The sequence below is a fragment of the Cygnus olor genome, chromosome 3 (assembly GCF_009769625.2).
Source record: "Cygnus olor isolate bCygOlo1 chromosome 3, bCygOlo1.pri.v2, whole genome shotgun sequence".
In the NCBI taxonomy this organism is placed as follows: domain Eukaryota; kingdom Metazoa; phylum Chordata; class Aves; order Anseriformes; family Anatidae; genus Cygnus; species Cygnus olor.
The window spans coordinates 44,501,922-44,523,208 of record NC_049171.1 but is presented as its reverse complement, the minus strand read 5'-3'; the positions used below and the strand labels follow the sequence as shown (position 1 = coordinate 44,523,208).

The following is a 21,287-nucleotide window of genomic DNA, read 5'->3' as shown; positions in this document are numbered from 1 at the left end:
ATAGACATAAACTTACCTAACCCTGAAAAAAAACAAAACAAACAAAAAAAAAACTTAGAAACCTTACCAAACACTGTGAAACAAATAATGATTGTTTATCAGGCTCCTACTTTATTTACGTTATACACTATTGGAAATAAAAAGCTCAAAGTTCCTTAACAAGGATGCTGAGAAATTGCTGCAAATTTATATCTTACTGGGTAATTTAGAGGGGAAAAGCACCAAATTTCATTTTGAATATTTTTCTTTACAGTTTGAATTAGCTTATTAATAGTCTTTATAGTAACATGTTGTTAGTTTTCATATTTAAATAGAGCAAAATACATTATTACCTGATTTCTTTATTGTTCTGACATGATTTTTGTGGCTTAACATAAATAGAAAAATAATAGTCCAAATAATTTCCAAATTTTACTTATTGAAAAAAATATGCAGGTGTTATATCCATAAGCACAAATATATGTACAGGTATAATATAAAATATCCTTTGTTTATAAGTGTGTTGTACATATTAGTAATTTTAATTGTTCTTGCTTGTGTTGATTGCTGCAGTTTTCAGGTGCAGTTAGAATTCTGGGTTCTCCAGGTTTCAGCCTGGAGAAGAGAAGGCTTCGGGGAGACCTCATTGTGACCTTTGAATACTTAAAAGGGTCTTATAATAAGATGGAGAAGGACTCTTTACTTGGGTTAATAATGATAGTACAAGGGGGAATGGTCCTAAACTAAAAGAGGTTAGATTTAGACTTGACATTAGGAAGAAATTCTTCACTGTAAGGGTAGTGAGGCAGTGGCACAGGTTGCCCAGAGAAGCTGTGGACGCCCCATCCCTGGAGGTGTTCAAGGCCAGGCTGGATGGGGCCCTGGCCAACCTGATCTAGTGGGTGGCATCCCTGCCCATGACGGGGGGCTGGAGTTAGGTGATCTTTAAGGTCCCTTCCAACCTGAGACTATGATTCTCACCAGTTCCCTGACCACAGGGCCAGCTGCCAGATCGGTAAAGTTAAGCAGTTTCTATTTACAAGGTTTTTGAAAGTGAAAAGTCTCAGTAAACTGTAACTGTTCTTCAGATGTTATGTTTTGAAAGAAAACTCTGAACAGTTAATTGATGTAAAAATTCATAAGTCCATGGTTATTATGTAGAGTTCTTGTTAATTGTTTAAATACTGGAAATAATTTCCTACCTTCCGATGGAACTGAGCACATTTTTCAGGCTCTTCAAAGATTTGAAATATATTAAATTTAGCAAAATCAAATGATGTTTTGTAGATTGGATTTTAGTTACACTTTCAGATTGAGGTACTTGATTATCAGGTGATAGTGAACAAAGTATAAGATAATTAAATATATCAGTGGTTACTGTATTTACAGATTCAAGTTCAAAAAGCTGCATAGGCATTAAGAAAATTAGACATTTGTATGAGGTGTCCGTGTCCAGACACTGCCAGGGGTTGGCGCTGCAGGGCTTTTCTGTGGCAAGAGGCGAGGGCTGCCCTGTGCCAGTTCCAGCCATCTCCAATGGTGCCACCACAGGGCATGGCTAGGCCATGCAGCCAAAATGGCGGCACTTTGGGGTTAAAAAAAAAAAAAAAAAAAAAAAAAAAAACAGCTCCTAGCAGTGAGGAGTGAGGAAAAAAAGTATGAGAAGCAAACCTGTGATAACCAAGATCATAGAGATACACCTGTAGCCCGTGGGGAGACCATGATGGAGCATACAGAAAACCAAAAAACCAAAAGCCCCATGCTCCAAAACTGTATGATTGAGGATGACCCTTAGGTCATCAGGAAATCAAGCTATAAAAATATATCTAACAAATTATGTTCTAGTAATTCTTCTTTGTTAATGAACTTGCTTATCTGCTTTCTCGAATGCTGGCTGCAGATGTAAGACTTCTGAAAATGAAATCTCTTGTGTGTCCGTCCTCTCAGAATTTGAGTTTACATTTAAGACTTTATTGTACATGAACTTTCCTCTGCAAAGCTGCTCTTTTGAGTAAGTGAAGAAGTGTTGGTCAGTCAGCAGGTTTTCTGTGGTGTTTAGTTGGTTGCGTCAACTGTCTGAACCTCCAGATTTTTACTGTGTGATATGTACATTATCAGCATCGCAGTGGTTTGCTTTGCTTGTTATCTGTAGAGTTGGAGGGATAGGGACTTACTATTCCCTAGGTCTGTATTATGGTATCATTTGTTTTATCTGCCTTAAGAATGTTGACCATATACTTTTTAATAATCTTTTTTGAAAACTTCTTGTTCTTGTGTTTTAATTGCAACATGGGACTTCCTTTCACTTTAACTCGCACATCTTAGTCATTCAAAACCTGTATCTAAGTTTCATAGTGTTTTGAACAGAACTTTGCTGGGTAGAAGATAGGAACCTTACTCATAAGATGAGACATTCATGCATTTGTGACAAGTTGAGAACCTTGTTTGTGGCTTCAGTTGTACTCTGTAAAAAAAAAAAAAAAAAAAAAAGGTCTTTTGATGAAAATTTCTGTATGTCTAAATAATTGCACTAGTAAGTAAGCTGTGAGCCAGCCTACACAGCTCTTAATATTCCAGCAAGATATGGGAAAATTCCTGCATTCTTTCCTCATTCAAATGTTTTAGTTGCTTTCATTCTTTTTGAAAATTATCTGGAAATATATGCAATATGCAAGCTTTTATGTGAAACAGAGTATATGTATAAAATAACCATTTCTGTTATAAAATGGGAAGGTGTGTAATACAAACACAGGAAAAAAAATGCTAGAAAAAATGTCTGTTAGTGTTCTTGGTATCTTCAGTTCTGCAGAAGTACTGATACATACTGCAGAAATGCAGATAGTGATGAACTGGAATAGATTGCCTAAGAGAGTTGTGGAAATATCTAAGCAATAGCCAAGATTGAGAAATGACACAAATTACGTTGTTTTTTATTTCAGAAGTGTATGAATTCAACTAAGAAATGATGCCAAATTATCTGTCCTAGTTTTGCCTGTAAATTGTACAATTCCTTCTTAACAAGCCAGTGTTACTGTTCTTGTTCCTCCATGTCAGTTAATGAATACTAACTTTTTGCAGGGTAAAAGAGATGAATAAGCAAGATTCAATGGAATTGTAGAGTGCTCTGGTTCCTTCAATACAGGATAATCACTAGCTCATATCTATTGTTCACCTTTTTTATATATTAAATGCTTCTTTCATGTTATTATTGCATAAGGGATGTTTTAAAACTCTTACTGTGCTTGATTTCTTCTCTTATAACACACTTGGATTATTTACAGGTTTTCTGTTTTTTTTGTTTGGTTGGTTGGTTGTTTTTCTTTTTATAGGTTGAGTCTACGCAAAGTATGATTAGGATTTTGGGTCTTTCAGCTACATTACCCAATTATCTTGATGTTGCTACATTTCTACATGTCAATCCCTACATTGGACTATTCTACTTTGATGGCCGTTTCCGACCTGTACCACTGGGACAAACCTTTATAGGAATTAAGACGACTAATAAGGTAAAGAATCAGGAAAAGCAAAGAAAGGATTGCTATTTGTTTTAATCATGCTTCTCCTATGTGTGTGTAGGGGGGTACTGTTTTGTTTGTTTGTTTGTTTTATGCTACAGCTGTTTTATGAAGCATATTCTGTGTAAAGATACAGTGAGAAATGCTTAAAGAATCCTGTTTCCTCAGTTTGCAGTCCCTGTAAATAGGCCTTATTGTGGCTGGATACAATGGTATCTAGTTTTGTGATGCCTCCAGTTTACTAATAAGTTTTGATTCATTGGGGAAAAATCATCACCCTCAACTGCAATCACTGTAGGACCTGATTATTCTGCCTTACTCATTTCAGTTTTCCATTTGGCTAGAAACTTTGCCAGTAAGGATGCCTATGGAATAATCACTGGAATGTTATAAGAAAAATACTCATTTATGAAATCAAGATATGAGATATGCATTAATATAACACTAGTGCGTTGTAAGTTTTTGATGAAAACCTTAGTGTGCTAAGCCATCGCCTATCACATGTGAATGTTTGATAGAAAACACATTACAGTAGTCCCCAAATTAGCTTCTTTATTCTTTGTGCTCTTGTTCATTTGGGGAAGCATTGAGGCCATGTAGGTATATTACTCTTATTAAAATCATAGGTTAATGAAGTGCAGTGCCACTTGACACTTCAAATTATAATCCTTCTTTAAATACAGGCGTTAATACAAACACATTTCCATAAACTGCTTTTGCAAAGATTTCCTATGCATTTCAGTAGCCAATAATTAAAGCACAAGTAACTTAGAGATGTATAATATTTTATAGCTCAGCTTTTTAGGAAATCATATTTTGCTCTGATTTCAATTTAGTAGAAATCAAGACATTTTTGATCAAAAGTTAATTGCATAGCTTAATCAATGATAGTATTTAGTTATTTTTCTTTTTTTCTTTTTTTCTTTTTTTTTTCCTAGGTTATTTAACTAGTTCAGGAAAGAAACTTTAGCTTACAACCATAGGGAGCCATTTCAAGTGTATACACGCAAGACTAGTTTACCGTATGTTGCTTACCACAATTTGCATATTTTAACCTTCATTAATGATACTAAGTGCCTTCACTATTATTTGCTGTTGCTTTTCTTTAATCTTTTCCTAATACTAGGTTGGTCTATTTTGTTTATTTCTACTGTAGTCTGGTAAGAAAAAAGGAAAGACTCCATTTAATCATATTCACTTTAGAATGCATCCCTGATTTAAAAATCAGAGTACTACACAGATTCTCTTATGACATTTGACATGATTTAAAAAAAAAAAAAAAGTTTTCTTAAAAGAAAACAAGACAAACACAATAATAAATATTATTATTAGGAAATAATCATAAATATTATTAGGAGGAGGTAGTAGTTATTCTGAAATGTGAATGCACAGCAGACAAGACTGTTTTAGTAATGCCACGAGCCAGGAGTTTATCTTTTTACTTCTCAGAAGAATGCCATTCTAGATTTCATAGAGTAAAATACATTTTGCAATGAAGTTAATATATGCTGTAGCAAACGAAAAGTAGAAGTATTAAACCTCTTTTACAAAGGATTCTTTTCAGGATAATATTAATACTGAACCTGCCAAGTGATTACTGATATCAGTATCCTTCTGGTCTATCTGAAAGGAAAGCAGTGCAAGAACCCACAGAATCAAAAATTCTTGTAGAACATCAACAGATGCAATCAATACTATGTCTGCATCCACACTGATGAGGAGCAAGGAGACAGAAAGTTGTTAGTTCCTCAAAGTAGATGCTTTGCCATAGCTTTCTAACATTTTTTGTCCAAAAAAAACTCTCCAAAAATTTGGAGCAGATGAATGATTTGCCAATTCATATGCAAACTGCAGGCAAGCCTTCTTCAACAATCAGTAGCAGCATCCTCTAAACCATAGCCATTTAGCTATTTCAGATGGACACAGCGTTTTTTCTCAGGCTTTTAGCATATGGGAATTTGATACATTTCCAAAATGTTTCCGATCCCACTATGAACAATTGGTGCTGAAGTTAGGCATATTTATCCTTTTTAGATCTGGATTCTACTAAAAAGACTGGTAGCAGCCTGGTAGTATAATAGGGCACCTGCTTCACTCAAGCTGAGGCAAAAGCTTCCAAATCTCTCTGAGCTGCTGCTGGCATCTAGACTGCTTCTCTATGGTAGTGCAGGGATCTGGAGAGGCCCAATCAGTCTTGCAAAGCTCAGTGGAGGGGAGTGCTTGCTTTAGGTACTAGCATTTCTCCCTGTGGTTCTGCTAAAGATACTTAGGCTAGTACCTAAGTATCTCTTCTTCAGGAAATGAATTAGGATGTCTGTGAAAGCTCAGCTAAAATTAATTTTAGTGACATGGCATTTCAGTGTTATATAGCAATTGTCCAAAAATGTGTGGAATAAATGGGATTGCTCTATATTCTTCTCTAGAATATGTATAACATTATGGCTATTTATGATGTGCGTTCATGCATATTTTAGTTGTGTTCTTAATTGAGGTTTATTAATGATGCTGTCTCGCTCTTGCTGGGTTAGATATGCACAGCACATGTTGTGTAACTTTTGGTGTACTTATTAGGCATAGACATTAGCCAGGAAATAGTTGAAATTGACAGCATATGGAACCAAGAGTAAAATTTGGCTACTTCGTTTGAAGATCTATTAATGTCATATATATGGATCATCTACTCAGTTTAATTTGATTTTTAAAGTTGTTTGTTTTTTTTAATGGAAGATAAATAATCTGGCTATATAGAGTTGTTATTTTTCTTTATACATGTTAGTTTTCCTCTCTACGTATGAATGTAAAGAATATGTAAAATTGTTTGTACATGTGTGTGTATATATATATATATGTCCATATGTGTGTTTATGCATTGCCTATTTACACTTCTTAATAATTTTCAAATAAATATTTGAAAAATAATTAAATGAAGTGCTAACCTCTCATTTTCAGAGCAATTAGACTGGATATTTGTCTCTTGCACACATGGCCATCTTTCTCACATTTTTACTATTATTCTTGTATGATGGCAAATATGAATGTTCTCTCCTTTCCATTAAAGCAATTAAAGCTATGTTTTACAACTTTAAGATATTCTAGATAACACTAAGAAGTGCTAAATTTCCATTTTCTAGTTCTTACATATTTTTTTCTTATAAAATATTTGTGTCAAAAAACACACAACAGCTATATTTTTCTTCTTTCCACCCCTTAATGCAAATATGTAGGATGGAGTTCTGATCTGTTCTGATTTTGAACTTCATTTATTTATTCTGATTTGGAACAACCTTAAGTATACGCATGCCATTTATGTTATGATGCATTAAAAAAATTGAAAGAAGTATATTTGGAGTAGATTGAAGAATACTTTGGTTTTAAACTGAACTATATTTTGGAACCTTTCTGAAGCCTTTTGATTTATCCATAATTGGAAATCCTGTACATGGTACTCCCACTGTTTCTTAGATGTGACCCAACTATGAAGAAAGTTCTTTTTTCTGACAACAAAATTGAGAATCAGTAACTGCTTGGATATGTATATCTGCAGTGTATATGCTACATTCATATAATACAAGATGAAAATAATTATTTGATGTGTGGTAAGGTGATGTATTAAATGGATTACTTCATCACTATCCAGTAGAGGTATGATTCCTTATATATGGAACAGATAAATTAAAGAACGGAACTGGATTTCCTCTCTTTGGTCATTAAAAAAAATAACAGTCACTTAATAAACCTTATATCCACTGCCCTTTTTTGTGTTTTGTCTACTTATTTTCATGATCTATTTGTGAATTAATAAAATATTGTTAGTAATGGGGATCAGTATGTTATAAATTTAATTGCATAAAAATCTTTTTAATGGATCACTATTACTTGTTTGACATGTAGTAGAAAATATGTAGAAAAATAGAAATGATTTTAATATAAGGTATGATGTTTACTTTTCAGGTGCAGCAGCTAAATCATATGGATGAAGTATGTTATGAAAATGTGCTGAAGCAAATAATGGCTGGACACCAGGTATTTATTTTTTTTGTTTGGTTTGCATTCAGAACAAACAAAGAAATTGGTTTTGATCATTATAAAGTTGTTTTAAAGATTTTTTTTTTGAGGTATGTCATTTCAAGGGTCTTCTTTAATCTCAAGAACACTTTATAGAATCAGCATGCAAGAAAATCTAAAGAGGCTAAGAAATGTTCGTTTGTACCAAAGGTGAAAATTTGTAGTATATATCCCTTAAAATAACTAATGAATATTTATGTCTCGAGTTTAAAATAACAAAGGTTGATACTTAGAGGCCTTAGACTTAGGTACATTTAATGATTTAAAAAAAAAAAAAAAAGCATCTAGTTATTATTGTCACCCTTTCCCATATCTCGCCAATTCTAGCTAGAGATCCTGTTGGAGATGAGAGGTGAGAATTATGCAGTGTTCAAGACACGGTGCACAAGGGCTCAGCATCTCTCATTTGAAATGTCCTTGGTTTTGTGTCTTGCTTTTGTTATTAAAGGAAGTAGTCATTTTGCTCTACAGTAGCGGTTTCTGCAGTGAATTTTCAAATCTGACATTCCCCTCCACTGAGATGGTGGGCTTAACACCTTTGCATGAATAGTTTATCATTCTGTTATTGTTGTGCTCCTAGATCACCCTCACATGATGTCTTCTTTTTGTTATTTTTTTTGCAAATATAGCAATGTGAGAGGCAGTAGTTGTGACAGGTGTGGCACCTGTTCAGAGCAGGAACAAAACTAAGTAATCTATGTATAACGGAAGGAAATTCACACACAGTAATGCTAAGAACTGTGTATTTTCCGTTTCACAGAAAATTCAGATTATGATGTTATTTTAAAAGTTAAACAGTTGGTGTATGACTTGGAGAAAATAAAATTCTTCAGCAACAAATAACTCTTCCTGCTCCCTCTGGTTCAACACCACTTACCTTCTCTTGCTAATATCAGCTACTGGTGATATATTCAAAAAACTTTTCATGCAGTCATGAAGATTGCATATGGAAAGCTGATATTTGCCAGAGTGAAGATTTTTAACAACATTTGTTGGCAGTACGAAGGGAACTTGAGTTTGTTATTTCCTCATTGTCAATTATGCTCACATCTTACCATATTTCTTAAACTAAGGTAGCTTTAGTTGCTTGTATTTCACTTTTTGTTATGATTTTATGTATTTTCACTTCCTATAGATGAAGCTACAAGTAGCAGATTCTTTAAGTCAATATGTCTAAACAACTAACATTTCTTGGAATACAGGCAGGAAGTTGCATGCTGTTCCAGAATATTTATTGCACCTTTATTCCCCTCTCTTTTCTTCACACTGAGGGGGAAAAATATCTAAAAATACATCTAATAATAATACTTTAAAAAAAAAAAGACTCAAGTGCAATAATTTGTATAATTCTTGCAGATGATGTTTTGTAGTTCGCATAGCTTTCCTTGAGAATGGTTTTAGTTCCTGCACAAACAGTTGAATACACAAGTGTTTTAAGGCATGTGCTGCCGCTGAAAGATGTCACAGGAAGAACATTAGCCTCCATAATGTTACAGTTTCACTAGCTGAGACAATTGCTAATCTCAGTTTCTGAAAATTATGTTCCAAGCCAACAACCAAATAAGCAGTGTATTTTCAGACAAGGCAGAAGTGTCATTTCCCTTGCTATATAAAAGTGTGTTTGATTTCAGAATGCTTTGGTTGATTTGATTCAATTGATCGTAAATGTTAAGCACTTTCATTGCTTTAAAATGTTTGTTCTGGGTACGATATATGTTGACTATCACTAGCCTGTGGTAAATATGCTGATTAAAGTGACAAAGATAACATAGATTGCTAGCAGTGGAAATTCAGTATGAATATTGTTCTTTGATGATCATTCAGTGTAAGAATTTATCTAAATGCTGAATATATATGCAAGCTGAATTCAGTAAAAAATACATAAATCAGTATGGCATTTCAAAAAGTTATGGTAATGAGTTTAATGATATTTTAAAGCAATTGTATCAAGCACAGGTGTATATATCAAGAAGGAGCAGCATTTGAGATACGTTACAGAACTCTTAAATATACATTTATGTAACTTAATTTTTTTATATTTCCTTTTTTCAAATTATTGAAAACGTTTGTCTTCATACTTATGAAACAGACATTCATATCCTGAAACGATGATATACAAAACACTGCTATGCAGTCTTTGACAATGCAGAACAAAGCATATCAGCTCATTGTATAATACAATTAATTATAGTTTGTAATATTTAATCAGGTAGTAAAAGTGAGGGATTTTACTTTTAATGAGTATGCTCTGATAAATGATCTGTCTAATCATTATACAAACTGCAGATGTTTAAAAAAAAAAAAAGGCAGATATATCTGCCCTGAAATACCTTCCCCATGTGTGTTTTCATAATTTTGTGTGTGTTTCCCTTAGTGTGTTTTCATAATTTTGAGAATAGCATTTGATATTCTAGAGTTATCACCTTCTTCTGATTTTTTTGTTTTAGAAATCCATTGCCTTGTGTACAGGTTTACTGTAGTCTGATACCGTCCTGCTCTGTAGCTCATAGCTTTTTAAATTTTTTTTTAATTTTTTTTAAGTTTTTCTTTAAACTTGTGTTTATTTTCATGCTGTGTGTGTATACAGTTTGTTTGCTTTATAACACAGTTGTGGCTGTTTCTAAATAGAAAAATCATAGGATCATAGAATGGTTTGGGTTGGAAGGGACCTTAAAGCCCATCCAGTTCCAACTCCCCTGACATGGGCAGGCACACCTCCCACTTGCCCAGGTTGTCCAAAGCTCCATCCAGCCTGGCTTCAACACTTTAAGGGAGGGGGCATCCACAGCTTCTCTGGGCAACCTGTTCCAGTGTCTCACTACCCCAAGTGAATAATTTCTTCCTTATATCTAATCTAAATTTACCCTGTTTTAGTTTAAAACCATTACTTGTCCTATCACTCCACTCCCTGAAAAAGAGTCCCTCCCCAGCTTTCCTGTAGGCCCCCTTTAAGTACTGGAAGGCTGCTATAAGGCCTCACTAAGTCCAGAGTGCAAGCAAAACTCTGTGGCAAAGAGGTCCTTGCACAAGATTTGGGGAGGAGGAAAGATGAAAACTCACAGAGGGGCAATCCAGTCCACCACTGTGTGCAGGGTCAGAGCAAGAATCACAGAAAATTGCAGTCTGGAAAAGAGAAGACTGAGGAGAAACCTCATCAATGTGTATGAATATCTGAGGGGAGGGTGTCAAGAGGATGGAGCCGGTCTCTTTTCAGTCATGTCCAGTGAGAGGATGAGAGACAATGGGCACAAACTGAAGCACGGGAGGTTCCGGCTGAATTTGAGGGGACACTTCTTTACTGTGAAGGTGACAGAGGAACAGGTTGCCCAGAGAGGCTGTGGAATCTCCTTCTCTGGAGATACTCAAACCCCGCCTGGATGCCATCTTATGCAATGTGCTCTAGGTGATCCTGCTTGGCAGGGGGGTTGGACTAGATGATCTTCAGAGGTCCCTTCCAACCTTGGCCATTCTGTGATTCTGTGAAAATGGTAGTGTTTCCAGAAAGGGCAACAGCTGCATCATTCATTCCTGACACTGTTATGCAGCTGTTACTTTATGGTCTATATGGCCTCCCAAAGTCTTCTCCAAGATGAGCAACCCCGATTCTCTCAGCCTGTCACCACAAGAAGGGTGCTCCAGCCCTTTGATCATCGTCGTGGCCCTCCTCTGGACAGGTCCATGTCCTTCTTGTGATGGGGGCCCCAGAGCTGAACACAGTACTCCAGGTGGGGTCTTACATGAGCAGAGTAAAAGGGAAGAGTCATCTCCCTGATCCCACTGGCCATGCTTCCTTTGATGCAGCCCAGAATACAGTTCGTTTTCTGGGCTGCAAGCGGACAGTGAAGTTCAACTCATGTTTAACTTCTTGTCATGTTGAACTCATGTTGAACTTCTCGTCAACCAACATCCCCAGGTCCTTCTCCTCAGGGCTGCTCTCAATCCATTCTCTCCCCAGCGTGTATTTGTGCTTGGAATTGCCCCAGCCCAGATGTCAGACCTTGCACTTGGTCTTGTTGAATTTTATGAGGCTCAAATCCTCTCCCCAAGTACTTCATAAAAATTTCTACAGCAGTTGTGTATCTGAATGGAATTCAGGAAATGTTTGAAATTTTCTGACTTTTGAGGCAGTAATATATGACAGGCACTGATCTCATTAGCAGTGCTCCAGAAAACCAAAAGCTACATATTTCGTCTTTATGCAAGAAAGAAATACCAGAATCGGAGCAAAATATATTCCCTTTTCTAGAGTTCCGTGAGTTAATGTACACTCTCCTGTGGCCATGAAACTTTCACAATGCTGTCTTTTTTAAGATTCTTTACTAGAGTATTTGGAATGAGTTAATAAATTAAACCCAACAGTTTTTTGTTTACCTACTGTTCTGTTAACTCATTTTGAAAGAATTCTACCATGCTAAAAAGGAGTAATTTAGTCTTATGGAAGTCATGCTGATGTGCCGCTGTCATATTATAGGTTATAGTGTGATGCTTGACTGAAGTTATATGTTCATGTGTTTTAATAGATGTACGTGTGTTTTCATTTTTTAAGACTAAGGCTGGTAGGAGGTAGTTGCATTCCACAGACATGTGTTTTGACAGATGGAGAGAAGCTTTTTATGTTGATTTTTCAACAGTCATACTCTGCAAAACTTCAAGCTCTTTCTGGCTACTGGGAAATTAAGAGTTGGTGATTCAGCCTTTAATTTTGATCCATCTGCTCAAACTAATGAGATATCTCATTTGTAGGCTTCACTTTGAATTACCAAATGCAACTGAAGCTGTAACATTTGTCTTATAGCACAACTCTCCTCTTGCTTAACTTGAGGAAAGATGTAATGATGAATGGCTTGCCCTACTGAGTTTTCTGGGGGTTTTGTTATAGAAACTTTTTATGGTGACTGGAGAATTAAGATCAGAAAATGTCCCAAAGGTTTCCTGGTGCTTTTTAAGTCAGTGCGCTCTTTTTGTAGGATTACTAACGATGTAGGTCTTCATTATGAGGTTTCTCTGTCATATGCTACCTCTTAAGACTATGTTAAGTGAGAAGGGATTTTTCTCAGTGTCCTTCTGTGCTTGGTATTAGCTGGTGAATATTTGTTTTCATGTCATACTTCAAATTTGCTATGTTCTTATATTGCCTGCAAGTATGTTAGAGCCTCTTGGATTGATTTGCACTTTTGGAGTTTTATTTCTACCTTTTAATAAACCAAAGACTCTTTAAACAAAGCGAGGGAAAAAAAAAGTTAAAATTACACACTTTATCAGAGAATGTGACCCTATACTCAGTTACAGGTAGGGTATTTTTGCCAGCATTTGTCTTCCGGAATACTGTTCTCTCAGAGACTGTGTCATCAAAAATTATCATTCCATCAAAATGATTATAGCTGTCTCTTGTCAGGCAGTCTCCAGGAGTGAATCACAGGCATTAGCAGCAGTAGTTCAGCTACGGAGCTGAAAAGGCTTCTTAACATTTTACAGCCCTGTAAGAAAGGCATCTAGTGCCAAAGCATTCTGGGGAGTGGGTAGCACCTCGTTGAGGCAGCCTGCAGAGAACCTCGCAAGATCAGCAAAGACAACAACTGAATACCGTACGCATCAATATCATTTTTATAATAAATTGAAACATTTCATTGTTAGCCAGTTTCAGACAATGCATACCCTACTGTTCTTATCTTCACATTGTATGAGGTAGAAAAAACCCTTGACTTGTTACTTGACTTGTTATTTGAGGAATAACATGGTGTTTTTAGGAGTTGTGACATTTTTTTTAAACATTATTTTTAAGTTGTTTTTTTTTTAACCCTCAGAAATACATGATATGTAAATTTTAACCACACTAGATTCGTTTCTCCAAAATATATTAAACTGTTGCACTTCCCAAGGTTCATTTTTCTGAAGTTAGTATCTGAGGGAAAACACTCTTCTTGACTCCGACCATCTCTGTTGTTACATAGGCTCACTTCCAGTATATCTTCTGTTGTTACTGACCTTTTGCTGTCTTATCCCACTGCCTTGGTTACTGAGAGAAAAGGATGATCATATGTTTCTCTCATTGTCCCCATCAACTGTTAACTAATTCTGCTGTTATGAATTGATCAGAACCTTGCTGTTCTTTTTTCTGTTCTTTTTACTTTTGTGAAATGAAGAGCCTCTAAAAACCTGAAAATACAGAAGGTATCTTTGGATTTTGTTTTTAATTTTTACATTATGTTTTAGAAGGGGTGTTGCAGAAATTCTTTGAGAGATTTCAGAGAAAGTGCTTCCTCAAACTGCACATGTAAACCTCTCATGCTTTTGCCATGTTCCCCAGACTACTCATCTTGTCCGTTTCTGCAACTTTTTTTTTTCTTCTTATAGCTGATTCTCTTTGATACTACTTAAACCTTCAAAAGAAGTCCTGTGTTCTTTGCCCTTGCTATTGTTTCAGTAGGTCTCTCGTATTTACTCTCTGCACCTTACTTTCCTCTCTGTGTCCCTCTTTCCCACCCACACTCCCCCAACCTTCAGTACTCTGTTACTCTGTCTTCAGACATAGATACCTAAGTTTTAGTATTGGTTCCTTACCTAATGCACTTTGCTAATTTGCCCTTTTGGTTGCCAATTACAGTTTTCAATTTGGAGTGCCTTTGGCGTTCTCTCATCTACTGTAACTTTTTATCCTCTTTAAGAAAACAAGCGTCTCATTTTCCACTGCTTTCGATAATTTTCTATGCAATGGAGTTAGGAGGTTAGAATTAACATGCTGGACGTCGTACCACTGGGACTGAAAATGTGGAGGAAGACAGAAGGACAAGAAAAGGAAAACAAGGAACAGCCATAGACAGAACCATCACTTGTTGATGCTGCAAGTGGTGATCTTCACACTGCCCATTTTCTGCTTATTTCAGTTCACTTTTCTTAACAGTCTTTTGAAGAAAAGTGTTTTTTCAAGTATCTACTTGTCAGTGCCTGAGCTTCTGCTCTTCTACTTTGAACTAGTTTCTTAGTTTTAGCTGGTTTCTTCTGCCTCATTTAGCATTTTACAGTTACCATTTTTACAATATTGTTACAACTGCACCTGATATACCTAAGACATATTTATCTTTTGTCTTTTAAAATTAAATGTGGATTGATATTTTTTTTAAATGTGCAAAATGTTGCCATGATACTTGTTCAATTCTTAATTAATATATGGTTAGTATGCAGTTTTGGTAGAGATCAGACTTGGTCTATTAATTAGAACGTATGTGCTTAATTAAAATGTTCTATACCACTGTTCTGCATTTAGTTCATTAGAAACAATATGGAGATGATATTAATTTTTTAATATTAGAATAACTTCTAATTATCATCTTACACAGATTATTAATACTTAATATTCTTTCAAATCAGTATTGTTGATGTCACAGGTCAGAAAAGATTATACTTGAATTTATACAGTCAAAACTGTTTCCATGCTATATAGCGCATAAAAGATTCACTGTCTGTAATTGTTCTCTATTTACAATAATTAACTTGAACTTTGCAGTACTGAGAAGTGTCATCTTGTTTGCCTTAAAAAGCTATCTTAAGCCAAAAAAGAAAGTCTGAGTAGTTATTTTAAAACTATTGTATTAAATTGTCAGAAGTAAATTTGACAGGTATTAATTTCATCTGTAAAAATGATGGATTAAATTTCTTTATTATCAGTTTTCCAGCTGTTATTTGGTTGCAGAAGCCATGTAAAGATAAAAGTTTAATAAGCTTAGTTACTGCATCTGTTGACATTGCTTTTATAGCTGTGTCCTAAGATAAGATTTAATAAAACAGCATTTTTTTCAGAGGTCTCTCTGGAACTTACTACCTTGAGAATTAAGCTTGTCCTAGTCTTCTTCCTGGGTTAAATAGTATGTATAGCACACTGGACAAATAATTCTGAAAAATTACTGAATTTATTAAAATTTATTATCTATCCAAGGTTTTGGGGGTTTTTGAGTTCCGTTTAGTAGCCTAAAAAGTTTATTCAAGTCCATTTGAGTTTTTGTAGCTCTATATCTATACAGATTGCTTTTATTTTCCAGGTACATCTTATTTGCATATATATGTACAGATATTGTTTATATGTGCACATGTATGTAAGTTTAAAGTGGTCAGACAAGATGGGTTAATTATGGTTAATCTCTTCAGATGTTATTTCCATGTCAGATGATTAAGTGAAGCCTTGAATATTTTAGATACCTTTCTGTAGAACTTCTCATGTAGTTTTTGCACAGGTAGGGCCCATTAGTATGTTTAATTTCTTTAACAAAATCACAGGCTAAATAATCTGGTGATGGTGTGCTATTTTTATGTTCTTGTCCTCATCATTTATTTATGCACTTCCATGATAACTGCCTTTTGCAGTTTTAGGGATATAACTGTTACCATAATTGTATGTCTGAATAAATAAAACTTCATATCTTACTTTAATTAAGAATATTATATTGGTGTGCTAACTATGTAGATGATATCCTTCAAAAAATTGTACGTACCAGATGTTTCATGCTATATCATTAAATGAGACGTTCATATTATTTTCCATTATATTTTCTGGTCACATCTGTTTGGCTTTAAACATTTAATACCTTGTCAGCTGCCTATATGAATAGATGAAAAATTGCTGGAAATGGATGCTGTAACAAATTATGCACATGATAACCCCTTATTCTTCAATTAGATAGTCTTCTAAATGTTTGTGTGCTACATTTCTATGCCTTACGATAATTTTTGCATATATGTCTCAGTTTACATAGTAACTTGTCTGTGCATGTCTGCTCAGGTGTTCACAATTAATTTATGTAGACCAAAAGCACAAAATTATTTTCCTACCAATAATTATGAGTTCACAGGATGTTTGGTATATGTCTATAGTCTTGCACAGGTACGCAATAATGTCTATATTTGTAATACATCTGTTTAAGGTTGCAGTTGCTTCTATTTAGAATTTCTGTTCTTCTGATATTAATGAGTGTACACTGAATCATTAAATAAAATATCAAATTTAATTCCAAATAATTAACTTCTCATAGTCTGAAGGAAATAATAAATAATAATAAGTTTTATTACTCTGTAATAGGCCATTTGAGTGAGCTTGCCTTTTATGGGAGATTTGAAAGTTAAGTTACAGGTGTATAGTTTGCATACTATTTATATTTATTTTAATATATATTTATATATTTTTATATTATTATATACTATAATAATATATATTATAAATATATTTGTTTATATTTATATAATACATCTAATAGATGTGTTCATCCACTTACAGATGTGGTAAAGACAGCTACATCACTCTTGCAGCCTAATACTGTGAGTTTTACTAGCTCTATGTTAAAAGCTCGTTTTCAAACACAGAGCTGCAGACTATTAATGGTCTACAAGTTTGTGGGAAGTTATGTCTGTGGATGCCCATTATCTTTGTGTTGGTCTTCAGTAAGAATTTAATGACAAGGATAAATGATTTCTTCCAGAAGAAACGTTGAGGATAGTCAGTGGTCTGAAGCTTTTGAAAAATTCTTGCTGTTGTAGCCATGAAAGAAATCTCTGTGTTTAATCTAATAGATAGTATCAACTAACAAGCTTCCTGATTATCACCAAAATTTTTGTAAATTATTCAAAATGTAACAACACAACTACTGTCCACTGATGACTCATAGACTTTTTAGTAGATGTTACCAAAGAATCGTGTAGCGATTTCATTAGTGTTTTTATTTGAACTATATGGTGATACGGATATAGAAAATAAGTTATTTGGAGGAATCTGTGAGGATGAGAAATAAAAATTCTTTATTAAGATGGTAAGATGCATCAGGAAATTCCTTTCAACTTGTATTCACTTTCGAGGATAGGAGATTTCTCACATATGTAGTTCTTTGGTATTGCTAACTTCTTTTGTGGTTACTGAAGAGATGATTCCAGAATATATTACATTCATATACTGTCATATATTTAATCATGAGGTATTTATAATTTTCTTATTTGGGAGATGACATCTTGAGAAGGTCTAAGTATATAAAGTATGGATTTATGAGGCGCTTCTAATTGTTTTAGCACAGTTTACTTTTGTTTGAAAAGTACTGGATCATTTAAATTCTTCGTAACTTTATTAAGCTTCATATTAAAAACATTGAAGTTTAAAAACATTTGAAGTTGTTTATTTACTTCTCTGTGAATTTAGAAAACTTGTTGATAACAGTAGGGGGATAGCTTCTGGATAACAATGTATGTTTTTAAAGCAATACTGGTAAGAATTAAGCTAGAAAATCCGACCGTCTGACTGTTTCGTTCTTTGTTTATTAGGTTTATTTTATGTTATGGGATCTTACAAAAAAACAGAAGATTGACATTGTAATTTTCTTACTTTTTTTTTCTTAAGTAAAAAATATGAGAATAGATTTTAGTATCCTTTATGTTCCATTCATAAGCATAATTTGCATAGTACTGCAGGCTTCTGGGTTATTCATGTACCTAAGGAGAGTATATATTTAAGTAAATATAGTTTTGGAAACATAAGAAAATAAACTTTACAACTCTTTATTATAGAATAGTTTTCATGATTTATCTATGATTTGTCAAAAATTGAATTTATGATAACCAAGAAAAATTTGTGTTATATGAAGTCAGAATAGTTAATGTCAGGCCAGGACAAAAGGAAATGCTTAAAACAAATTCTTGCATGATCTTGTTTTGCTAAAAAAAGATGCAGTGAAAAGCTGCGTATAATTTTGAATAACAATTGTCATTCAAGTCCATTGGCATCTGTAAGAATGCAATTGTTAGCTGCCTAATGACATATATTTGCATAGTAATAGACTAGCTTTTCTTGCTTAATTTTCTATACAAGAATAGATATTGCTATTTCTATTTCTATCCTGTCAATTAAAATTCGGAATAATTTCTACTACCTGTAGGAGTCAGTAAAGTATTGTTTGTTTGTCTTAGTGAATAATTTGCCTTCTACATCAATTTTCATTCTTTTCATTTTTGCTCTGCATTTTGTAAGGATAATTCTTCACACTGTTTTGCAGAAATAACACATAATATATTTTTGAAAGATCTTTTTCTGTTTTAGACATTTCTAATCTTAGTATATTAAGGCAATGAATGTTATCTTCTTTCACCCTCTTCTTCCTTTAATTGCCTCAGAGTGTTTTTAATTGTGCTTTTGCTTTGTTTTGGGGAATAATCAATTGCTCTATAAATCTAATAAAGTTAAAATAAATTACCCTGCAATACATGGAAATAAACTTAATTCAAACTAGATATTAACTTACCTACAATTTAAATGTATTTGGCTAAAGCTACAAATTGAAGATAAGATCCCATTGTCTTGTTCTGAAAAGGATGCCTGCTAATATCCAGAATCTGTAGTTAAGCATTGATTCCATAACTATGCATTTATTTTATATGCTGTTCAATGTAGCTCAAAATATAATAAAACACTATCATAAACACAAGTGTTTACAATTTTTAAGGTAATTTATTCTAATAGTATTTTAAAACTTTCTAATATAAACTAAATCAGACAAACCAATCAGCATACGCTAGTGAAAAATGTCTTACTGTTGAATAGCTCTAAAGGAGGAATCATGAAGTTTCATGTGGGCAAATACTTTTTATGCAGAAGCGTCCTTCCATGCATACACACTGGTTGTTCTTCAGTGTAAAGATTTTATATTATCATACTCACTCATTTTAATGCTAGAGGCTTAATGTAAAACTTATGGGTCCAGAACTGTTTCATCCATAGCTTTCAATGGAAGTGACACCAATCCCCTAAGCCTTCCATTTTCATAATGTGGCAGAAAACACAATGTCATGCTTTACATCAGCACAGCTCAATGCCTCTCTGAATTGCCTGTTCAATTCTACATGCAGCATATTGAACAAAATTAAGAGAAATTAGGGATCTGCATCCAGTTGCTGAGCTCAGATCTCATTGAGATCACAGAGCTCACACAACTGAGCGCTGCAGTGGGTGGAAACAGGCTCTTTGAAAAGGTCAGGCTAGGATGGCAAGGAGTTTGCCTGTACGTGAAAGCACAGCAGGGAAACCTGGAGCTCTGCCTAGGGATGATGAGCCAGCTCAGAGCTTATGTGTAGACAAACGTTGTTGGGAGAGCGTGCTCAGGACCTACTGATCAGTAAAAAGAAGTAGCTAAGGCCTTCTTCAGACAATTAGAAAAAGCCTCATGTCCACAGTCAATGGTCTTTCTGTGGAACTTTACACTGATATTTGCTAGAGGGATAATACAGCAGGGCAAAAGCAACCCAAGAAGTTTCTGGAGTGTATTGATGACAACTTCTAGCACAGGTTATTGAGTAGTTGAGTACTAATGCTCTGTTAGACCTTGTACAGGAGAACAAAAAAATAGAAATAGATGCTTTGGCTGCAGTGACCATGAGATGTTGGCGTTTGGGATTCTGATGGAGGCAACAAAACAAAAAGATGAATAACAACCCTGGGCTTTAGGGAAGCAGACTTTGGCCTCTTCAAGGATCTGCCTGGAAGAATCCTATAGGAGATGGTTCTGGAGACAAAGGTCCAGGAGAGCTGGTTGATTTTCAGGGATCATATCTGCCAAGATCAAGATTGATCCATCCCAACATGCGGGAAATCTAGTAAAGGTGGTGTAAGGCCAGCATGGATGATTAAGGAACTTCTTTAAAAATAACAACAAAAAAAGTCAAATTATAAAAGGAAGCACACAGGAGGGGACAGGAGGCCCATGAGGAATTTAAAGACACTGAGCATGCAGGAATAGGATTAAGAAAGCCAAATCCCACTCGGAGGTGAATCTGACAAGGGATGTAAAGAGCAGCAGGAAGGACCTCCATAAGTACTGCAGCAGCAGAAGAAAGAGTAGGGAAGATGATGGCTGTCTGCTGAACATGAGGCAGGAGACCTGGTGACAGAGGATATAGAAACGGCTGCTGAATGCCCTCTTCACCTTGGTCTTTGCTGGTAAGATTCACCTTCAGGAATGCCAGGTCCCTAAAACATATGGGAAAGATTGGAGCAAAGACTTCCCTTTCACTCACCATTACATACGTCTATGGAACCTGATGGCATACACACACAGATACTGAAGGAGCTGACCAGTGTCACTGCAGACAACTTATGGTGATCTCTGAAAGACCAAGGTGATTAGGGGGAGGTTCCTGAGAGCTGAAAGAAAGCAAATGTCACGCCTATCTTCAAAAAGAACAAAGAAGGAGGATCTGGGGAACTGTGGGATGGTGATTCTTGAATCTGTGGAAAAGTGATGGTGAAAATAATCCTGAAAACCACTTCCAAGCATGTGAAGGACAAGAAGGTGGGTGGAAATAGTTGGCGTGGATTTATGTAGGGAAAATGTAACAAATGAAAATTAAGAATAAGAAAAATCTTGAACTATTTCAGAATGTGTATGATAGTAGAAACTTTTTATATGATAGATTTAAAATGCATGAGGCTATACAAAAGGAGGGCAGATAGTAAGCAAATGAAGAAAGTAGTTCTAATATAATGTCTTTACCTTAGCTTTTAGCATAAAATTGCAAGAGAAATAACAAAAATGAGATTGAAGTGTATGACATAATATTCATTCAATATCCAATGTAATTTCATCTTACGTGAAAAATAAATTTCCACATTAAAATAAATACAAAGATTAAGTAATAGGCATACATCTTTCTTGCAGGGAATTTAAAAAGTAGAATTGTTATGGTTAGATAGATGAGCAGTTGCAC

The 21,287-nt window shown here is 34.8% G+C and overlaps 1 protein-coding gene across 2 annotated transcripts in view; it reads left to right on the top strand.

The window, feature by feature from the left end:
* The window catches only part of ASCC3 (activating signal cointegrator 1 complex subunit 3), a 281,426-nt gene that overhangs the window by 115,420 nt on the left and 144,719 nt on the right, over positions 1–21,287 (top strand). For both annotated transcript variants that reach the window (XM_040551468.1, XM_040551467.1), the window contains exons 12-13: positions 3,309–3,485; positions 7,446–7,517. In XM_040551468.1, coding sequence (XP_040407402.1) covers positions 3,309–3,485; positions 7,446–7,517 — 249 coding nt within the window. The remainder of the gene's footprint in view (positions 1–3,308; positions 3,486–7,445; positions 7,518–21,287) is intronic.